Source organism: Endocarpon pusillum (assembly GCF_000464535.1).
Source record: "Endocarpon pusillum Z07020 unplaced genomic scaffold C732557, whole genome shotgun sequence".
NCBI lineage: Eukaryota > Fungi > Ascomycota > Eurotiomycetes > Verrucariales > Verrucariaceae > Endocarpon > Endocarpon pusillum.
This window is the reverse complement of record NW_006913598.1, coordinates 11,614-19,858: the sequence shown is the minus strand read 5'-3', so window position 1 is coordinate 19,858 and position 8,245 is coordinate 11,614. Positions and strand designations below refer to the sequence as shown.

Below are 8,245 nucleotides of genomic sequence, written 5' to 3'. Positions count from 1 at the left end.
ATATGATGCTGAGGGAGCAGGGGACGGGCTTGGCACTTCGGAACTAGCTGCTGGGGCTGGGGTTGGATGCGTCTCGACTGGCGATGAAGGAGGCGGGGCGACTGTCGGGGGAGCTGCACTTGAGCCTGGACAGTCAGAGTAACAGCTCGACTCGGTGACAGCTGTAGAGACTGTGGTTGCCGAAGGGTTGGGGGTCGGACTTCCTGTTGGTGGAGATGGAGCAGCAGTGGTAGTAGTTGGACATGGTACTGTCACTGTATACGTGTTGGTGACAGTTCCAGTGGTATAGTGAGAGATCACAGTCGTCATGCTACCTCCGTAGGACGAGGTGTCTGCTGCCGAGCTATGGTCGTCCCCGCGCGAGGGAACGGGAAAGGGTCCAGAGCCATCATCCTCAGGATAGACATTGCCATCGAAAGAACAAGCGGCGTCTCCGGCGGAAGGTGATGACTGGTAACATGTTGCAGATGATTTGACACCAACGGGTGGGATGCCGGCAAGACTGAAAAGGGGTTAATTCTGCATCAGAGAAAAACAGTCGATGGTAACGAACTTGTCGTTGCAATTGCCGGGCTGTCCCTCGGTGCCGGTACAGCGAATGATGATGTTGGTGGACAACGAGTCGCCAGCACAGTAATTGGCATCTGACACGGCGCAAACGAAGGAGCCGTTGATGCTTGCGACGGTCAGCACGGTACATACCGAAGAGCATTGAAGAAACCAGAGAGTATCGAAAGAGGCTAGAATCAGATGCTTACTATTCGACTTGCGCCGAAGTATACGTTACTCCTATAAGAGCCAGAGCGATAGCGGATTTCATGGTGAAGATGGACTGTGTTGATATAAGCTTTAGCACAAGGATATTGGGCAACGGTAGCGATCTTTTGACGCGATCAACAGCCGACCGTTAAAGAGTGAGTGGCAAGGCTGTTTCTGAACGAAAGTATGAAGTAGGAGAGCAGAATCAAGGAGCACTGAGGAACATGGGAGGGAAGCTTTGTATTCTCAACACTCCGTAACGACTTTGGTCGCTGCTGCTACGTAGCATTATACATAGCATTATACGTAGCGTTATACTTCTCGACTAAACAGCCCACCTTCGACTGGTTGAGACACGGCGGGGCATGAAAGCGACTCCCAAAGTTGACGAGTCTCATTTGGTCGTACATCTCGACAGCAACCGAGACATGCAGGGAAACATGAAAAGTAGCGTTTCGAGTGGCCGATTCGGTTCAGCGACCTGCAGGAACGAGCCCTGTTAAACGTCAAGGGTAGAGGTGCCCACTGGGACCAGCGAGTCAAGGTTGGTCGACCGACCAGCTTGTCCGACCATTCCGGTCTGTTTCCAATATTCAAGGCCCCGTAATTGGTTCTGCAAGGAAGCCACTGGCTTGATGCTACAGCATGGGTATGGCAAGAAAGGTCCTCAAGTGCCGGCATTTTCCTACTTCTTCATGGTTTAAACGACCAGGCAAATTCGATCACAATGGGTATCGATGTCTTGTTAAGCTTTAGGCCAGGGCAGGAGATCAGCGCCGGGAGGCTTCCCCACAAGGGATTTCCCCATAAGGAGAAATCAGCCGCATTGACGTTTGACTGGCCCCCAAAGATGCCAATGGCGGGGATGGAAGCGTTGAGCAGGAAATGTGATATCGCTCGATGTGGTTGTACTCGGTGCAACTGCTGCAAAAGACTTGGTAGTAATGGTAGTAATACATGATGTCGCGGTCACAGTGTTTCAAAACAGAGCCTTGAGCAACCCTTGTTACTCAGTGATCTCATTTAGTGCTGTAGCTCCAGGACCAAATTGGGAGGGATCCCCTTGCAGCTGGACAGGAGTCAGAGAGAACCCGCACACCCGCTTTGCTCCAATGACGTACCAGTCGCAGATCTCGTTTACCCTTGACACAATTTGCCCATGGTGAGCTCCTTCCAACAGACGGACCGCAGACTGGTTCTCTGGTCACCTTCCTGAGCATCAAGATCATGTGACATCCGCTCCTGTGCAGGTCTTTCGCTGACAACTGTCAACTGTCCGGTGCAGGACGTATCTTGCCAAGAAACGGTAGGCAAATCCTAGGAATCTCTTGCTGTGCAATGCAGTGGTGTACCAATGCTGAAGGTGCTTCAACGCCCCCAATAGACTTGACGAAGGTCAGTCTTTGCTGTGCTTGGCTTTTCCGAGATTGTAGTGTCGAGGTTGGCATTATCTGACCCAAGCTGACCAAAGATGTCCTCGCTGTAGCACTCCGCCGTTTTCGAGAGACGGATGAAGCCCAAAAAGTGAAATTTACAGTCAGATACTTCCCCTACCAGCTTTATCCGAAAGCTTCCCAGGAAGGTGAAGACAAGGACGAATGGTACAAGAAATCCAGATATGGCGACTCGGAAGAAAAGATGCAGATGTACACCACATTGATGACGGCCTACGGTGTCAGTGCGGGTATTGACTTCAAATTTGGTGGAACGGTTGCAAACACCCTAGATGCGCATAGACTGATACAGCACTATCAGGAGGAGAAGGGCCCTGAAACAGCGGACAAGCTCATCAATGGTTTGCATGAGTCTGCAGGGACATTTCTCAAAAGCTGATGCCATCAATAGCGCTGTACTCTCAATACTTCGAGCACGAACAGCATCCGTCAACAGATGAGACGCTTTTGAAAGCTGCAGCAGCAGCCAAAATCCCTGAGTCAGATGTGAAAGCTTTCATTGAAGATCGATCCGGGGGTCTGCCAGAAGTGAAGATGTTGATCCGCGAGCAGGCAGGAAATGGAGTCGATAGTGTTCCGTACATTGTATTCGAAGGAAAGAGAAGAGATATAACGCTGGTAGGAGCGAAAGAGGTTGAAGAGTACGAGAAAACACTCCAAACGATTGTCAAGGAGAGCAATTAGGTATGGAACGAAAGCGTCCAAGGCGAAAACAGTATTTGGGCGATGAACAATGCTGCTCTACATCCTTCAAACCCATCAATCCACGTTCCTTAGCTTCGATAGCACTCCCAGTGTGTTCAGTACATTCTCTTAGGTTCCTTTCAGACTCGTCAAGATATTAGATCGTCTTTGCTCATCGTCCTTGCACGGGACGAATGTGTTTCGATCAAGGACAGATTGTTTAATGCCCCTTCGCCTGAAGGGTCCTCATTATGCAAACCATAAGTATACTCATTCATCACACCCTGTCGCCCTCTTTCTTGTGTTATCCAAGACTCCTCAGCTCATATCCCATACTCACGATAGCCTGCTGAGCATCACATCACACATCAAATTCCTTTCCAATCTTCATAATCGTTATACCATCTAAAACCCCTTCACGTCATATCCTACGTCAAACCATCATGTTGTCTTCCATGTTTTACACAAGTCATCATCTACCGCTAGACAACTACTTTCCCCTGCTGAACGACTTAACCTTTTTCTGCAACCGGGAGGACTCCAATACCATTCCTGGTACTACTAATAAAATCAGGAGTGCAAGCAGAAGCGACGGCGTAAGCATCAACACCTCCTCAACAGGTATTGGCCAGCATCCGCCTCGACATCAAATAAAGAAACGCAGAAGCAGAAGCAGGAGCATCAGCAGCAACAATATACATCGCAAAACCTGCCATCGGGCACCAGGTCTTCCTACCCCCGAAACCAACACTTGCATCAATGACGCACTCTTCAACCGTCTGCCCCGTGGTGAATCAGCCAACGGCCTCCACCTAGTCATGAAAAATGAGGTCTCATATTGTTTCGGACCTGTAGGGAACGCCACGGATGAGAGAAGAGATGATGTGGTAGAGATTGTTGAGATAAGAAGAGGGAATATGAGCAGATTGGTCATAGGGCAGGTGAGAATGTATCCGAAGAGGAGGGTGGAGGGAAGGGGTATTGGTGAGATTGAGAGGGGGGCGGGTGTTGGGAAAGGGGACCAGGGAGTGGAGGACAGGGATTTGACTGAGTTAGACGAGATGGTAAAGGGGAGGGGGGAGGAAGAGGCAAAGATGACGGAAGAAGAGGAAGAGGAAAAGGACTTGGTTAGAGTTGTGTGTTGAAGCCGACTTGATAGATTTGGATGTGGAGAAGGATTTGGTAGAGGTGCATGAGGGGGAAGACATGATAGGGCTGTTTGTAGAGGAGTTTGCCGAAGTTAGATGTGGACAAGGGTTTGATCGAACTCTAAACAACATCTTGACAAAGCACGGAAAGGATAAGAGATCAGTGATTGCACACAGAATTGCATTTCGGCGTATCGAATGAACGCAATTATTGCCTGCTCCAACATGATACCGTGATGCTGACCGGCCCAGCATTGTATCGTGATATAACTTGGAAACCCTACCACCTGGCCCATTTCCAACCAGAATCCCTAACCATTTCCCCAAGCCCATGACCCAACCCACTAAAGTAAGATTCCGTATTGTACAGATTGTAGGGGCTGTGTTTCGAAGAGCTAAACCGAGAGTCATACATCCGACTTCTAGCCGACTCATGACTTCGACTGCCAGATCCAGAACTGTAGTGACCATGACTATAAAGTCCAGAGCCATTACTTCGATGACTCTCACCATAACTGTCAAAGCTATCGTAGCTGGCCTGGCGGTCTCGTCGACGACGAACACGGATGCGTTCCGAGTCCTCCACCCTGCGGAGTTCTTCACGGATCGAGGCTCCATAATCGTCCCTTTCATGCTGATCATCCGCATGGTCGGGCTCAACGGATCGCACGCTACCACCTCTGCTGCTCGCTGACAGACTTTGGAGATCTTGCTCCCGTCGAGCATGTTCCTCTTCCCAGGCTTCGTCAGCCCGTCTCCTGATAGGACTACGCCAATCTTTCTCCTTTCTGCCGGATGGTGCCCATGGACTGCTCTGAGAGTTCTGCGAGGTGGTGGATAGTGGCGCTCGATTCGTTAAGGATTTGTGCTCCTTCTTGTGTAGCTCTCTGGCGTATCTGCCTTGTCCTTCTCGACCCCTTGATACGGCCTCGCCATCCTTCTTGCATTGTCGGCAATCTCCTTCGTTTTCAAAATGATACCTTTCAAGTTCAGTACACGAGTGGCGATGGCAACTCTGATCTTGTTTGTACGTATGACCGCAGTCATAGGAAGTTTTCGTTCTGACACACATCTCAAAGGTGAGGCAATCAGCAACAAGTGAGGCAAACTCGGAGAAGCGTTGTGTGATGTGTGCGAGTATATTGATTAACGGGTTACTTAGTAGGGAAGGTCAAATGGTGTTTCGCGAAGGAGGTAGGACAGCACAATCGAAATTTGGACTGGGGCAGTTCCGAAATCAGGGATCGGATAGCTACAGCGAGAGGATGCAAGGCGGTGCAAATTGGTCTGAAACACACACGAATGCTTAGATCGCCAGCGACATGTAAAGAACCGTGAGCTTATGAAGGTCTGCGAAGAAATCAAGAAAGAGTATGGAGTATAGGCTAAGTCGCCCATTAGTTGGCATGATCGAGGGGAGTCGATGTGCAGGAATTTGCCATCCACATAGTACAAGTATCCGAAGAGGCGATCAGTCCTCCTTTCATTCAATCATATCCCCATGAGGATTGTGGAGCGCCCAGTCCGACAGTCTCGTGTCACCACACCGGGGCGTGAGCAGAGTCGTTAGTACGGGACGCAAACACCTGAGGGTGAACGAAGCTTACTGTGCCTTACCGTCCCTGGTATCCCGTGAAAATGATCTAGAGGGCCGACTACCAATGAGCAAGACAGGTCCAGTGCAGAAGCCTTGACTGGTAAATGCATTTATGCATGGCTTGTCACAGAGCTTTCGGCTGGTGGCTGATCCTCTGGCGGCTGGCCCTTCTAGCCAATGCCCAGAAGATTGGAATCACTTGCCGGCCCCAGCATCGCGTGGTAGCCTTGCTCGAAGCCCCGCTGCAGGAGAAGCTCCCATTGGAGGTGACTTCACTCATTCTCGGGTGTTGTTTTGTGTGAGGCTGCGAATGACACAGAGTTCGAGCTGTAACGGCCAGTGGCAGTCTGAAGGTTTCGATCAACGGCACTTCTGATCGTGGTGCAGGATTGACATAATCAGCGGGAAGTGTTACGTAGTAGGTGTTCCAGGCGATCAGCATGCATCTTTCCTGCTGAGGACTTTGGTAGTAACCATGGTGGGCAAGCAGCTCCAGTGGTGCAGCCATCGGCTGAAATGAAGTAGGGGGGCCAATGCGATTAAGCGCCCAGTCCGCCCAGGATCACTGAGACTCTTCGAAATTTGCCCCCCTTTGCCCCATTTGCCCCATTTGCCCCATTTGTGAGGACCGAAGGACCGAAGGACCGGCTGAGTCTGGTTCAAGAGGGATCAGATCAGACCATAATATCACAGAGCTGAGAGCATGCAGTCACTAAGGTTAATACCAACTGCTGCGCGCTTGGAGCCTCATCTCGTTCTCAATACGAGTTATGTGAATAGGAGCTTTTCCGCCTCACCAGTCGGAAGTAGGGGACTACATTGATCACACCTCGTACAACTATGCCTTGTCTTCACCTCCAACCAGCATTCCAACTAGATGCGCATCTATCCTGATGATATCCTTCTACCCAGACAAGATGGAGCACATGGTCAAAACCCGTCCTGGTAGCCTTTCGCTCCTTCGTCTGCCAGCCTGGATGCGTTCATCTCGTGCCACCACTCATGTGTTTCTTCCGACGCTTCTCCGCTCTTCTCATCCCATGGCTTTGGGCTCAAGATGTAGTGCACATTCTTGACCCGATCATCCCTCCAAATCTGATCGTGGACTCCCTTCCATCTCAATGTTTTGAGAGCATTATACACGTACGGGAGGCCAACCCAGCGGCCATGAAAGACGTCTCCAAGCAATGCCTGATCGGCGAAGTCATAATTTGCCGTCTTGTCTCCGTCACGCAAGGTACACGAGATCTTGTCGTAGGTGCCTTGGCCTGGGATAACCACCACCAGGCCTCCATTTGGGGAACCAATGCCTGCTGTTGGCGGTGCTCCTTGCTCTTGTGCCGCCTCTGGCTTGTCATGCTGGGAGGTGAAAGCACAGTTCTCTGGAACCCAATGTTTCGGATAATGTGCCTTTTTGAGCGGATTGCAGGCACATGCATGACTTGCTGCAAAAACCCGCTGGCCATCTCCGTTTTGCTCGGCTTCGTCCAATTCGATGTCCATTAGCTCATCCATATTCTTCAGCACCATCATGTCGCTGTCCATTTGTACAACTCGGTCATACTCTGTGAGACTGAAAGGTGCCAGCTTACTCCAACAGTCATAGAAGCGAGGATCTTGACTATATTCTTTGGGGACTGATGGTAACAGATAGGGTATCTCTCTGGCCGGAATGCCGCGTGCTCTCAATGCTTGAAGTCCTTTATCTGGGAAGGTGTCCGTGTAGAGGGCTACCAAGGGATACTTGCTCCCAACCTTCTTCAGGGAGTAGTCTAGGGTGAGTAGACCAGAAAGATAATTTGTATTCGTAATAAGTGTTGTCCAAACTTTCTTCGACTTCTTCGCATAAGAATCGGGGTTATCCTCCATCACAACTAAGGAGCTCAGAAGAACGAAATAGTTCAAAGCACCCTGCGCAAGTCGCTCGATTCAATCAAGCTATTCATCTTTTCGCAATGGGAATACTGACCAAGACCTAGCCGTTTGACATGGTACAAGTAGTGATCGCGCCATATTCCCCGCACTAAGTGCCCCACCCTGGTAACGGACCACCCCTGTAACGGACCACCCAATTGACCTCTGACCCACGTCAACGCCCCAACTTCTACACGCAACAGCGAGCTCAATTTTTGAGCTATGGACTCTCAATTCGAAATCAGGGTTAATGAGGCCCTAATTGAGCTTAATAGCCCATCAAATCCCTCCCTACGCGCAGTTGAGAAGAAATACGGCGTGTCAAAATCCACGCTTCTACGTCGACTTGATGGAGGAGTTTCAAGACGAATTGCACGTAGTGCACAGCAGCTTTTGACGCTTGAACAAGAGCAATCGCTTATTACATGGATACTAACGCTTGAGAGTGAGGGGCATGCCCCTACGCATGGTACTGTACGCGAAATGGCCTCTCAAATTGCTCGAATTTCTGGCGGCCCTCAAACGCTTGGTAAGAGATGGATACAGCGCTTTTTTACACGTCATTCTGAACTTCATTCTGAACTTCATTCAAAGCTAGGGAAGAAGATAGACCATCAACGAGTCGATAACGCGAATCCTGACATTCTACACCCTTGGTTTACTCAATTTCGACGCGTTTTGACCGAATA

At 50.1% G+C, this 8,245-nt stretch overlaps 4 protein-coding genes across 4 annotated transcripts; 2 read left to right on the top strand and 2 right to left on the bottom strand.

The window, feature by feature from the left end:
• Window positions 1-43: 43 nt before the first annotated feature.
• EPUS_08311 (uncharacterized protein) lies at window positions 44-820 on the bottom strand (the record flags this gene model as incomplete). Its single annotated transcript, XM_007788969.1, has 4 exons — window positions 44-118; window positions 172-502; window positions 554-676; window positions 759-820. The coding sequence occupies 4 exons, from the start codon at window positions 818-820 to the stop codon at window positions 44-46; spliced, it is 591 nt and encodes a 196-aa protein (XP_007787159.1).
• Window positions 821-1,871: 1,051 nt separating this feature from the next.
• On the top strand, window positions 1,872-2,897 carry EPUS_08310 (uncharacterized protein; the record flags this gene model as incomplete). The annotated part of the gene is made up of 5 exons (XM_007788968.1): window positions 1,872-1,921; window positions 2,045-2,065; window positions 2,144-2,154; window positions 2,231-2,554; window positions 2,605-2,897. The coding sequence occupies 5 exons, from the start codon at window positions 1,872-1,874 to the stop codon at window positions 2,895-2,897; spliced, it is 699 nt and encodes a 232-aa protein (XP_007787158.1).
• Window positions 2,898-3,340: 443 nt separating this feature from the next.
• Window positions 3,341-4,042, top strand: EPUS_08309 (uncharacterized protein; the record flags this gene model as incomplete). Its single annotated transcript, XM_007788967.1, has 1 exon — window positions 3,341-4,042. The coding sequence occupies one exon, from the start codon at window positions 3,341-3,343 to the stop codon at window positions 4,040-4,042; it is 702 nt and encodes a 233-aa protein (XP_007787157.1).
• Window positions 4,043-6,572: 2,530 nt separating this feature from the next.
• EPUS_08308 (uncharacterized protein) lies at window positions 6,573-7,511 on the bottom strand (the record flags this gene model as incomplete). Its single annotated transcript, XM_007788966.1, has 1 exon — window positions 6,573-7,511. The coding sequence occupies one exon, from the start codon at window positions 7,509-7,511 to the stop codon at window positions 6,573-6,575; it is 939 nt and encodes a 312-aa protein (XP_007787156.1).
• Between the last annotated feature and the right edge of the window lie 734 nt (window positions 7,512-8,245).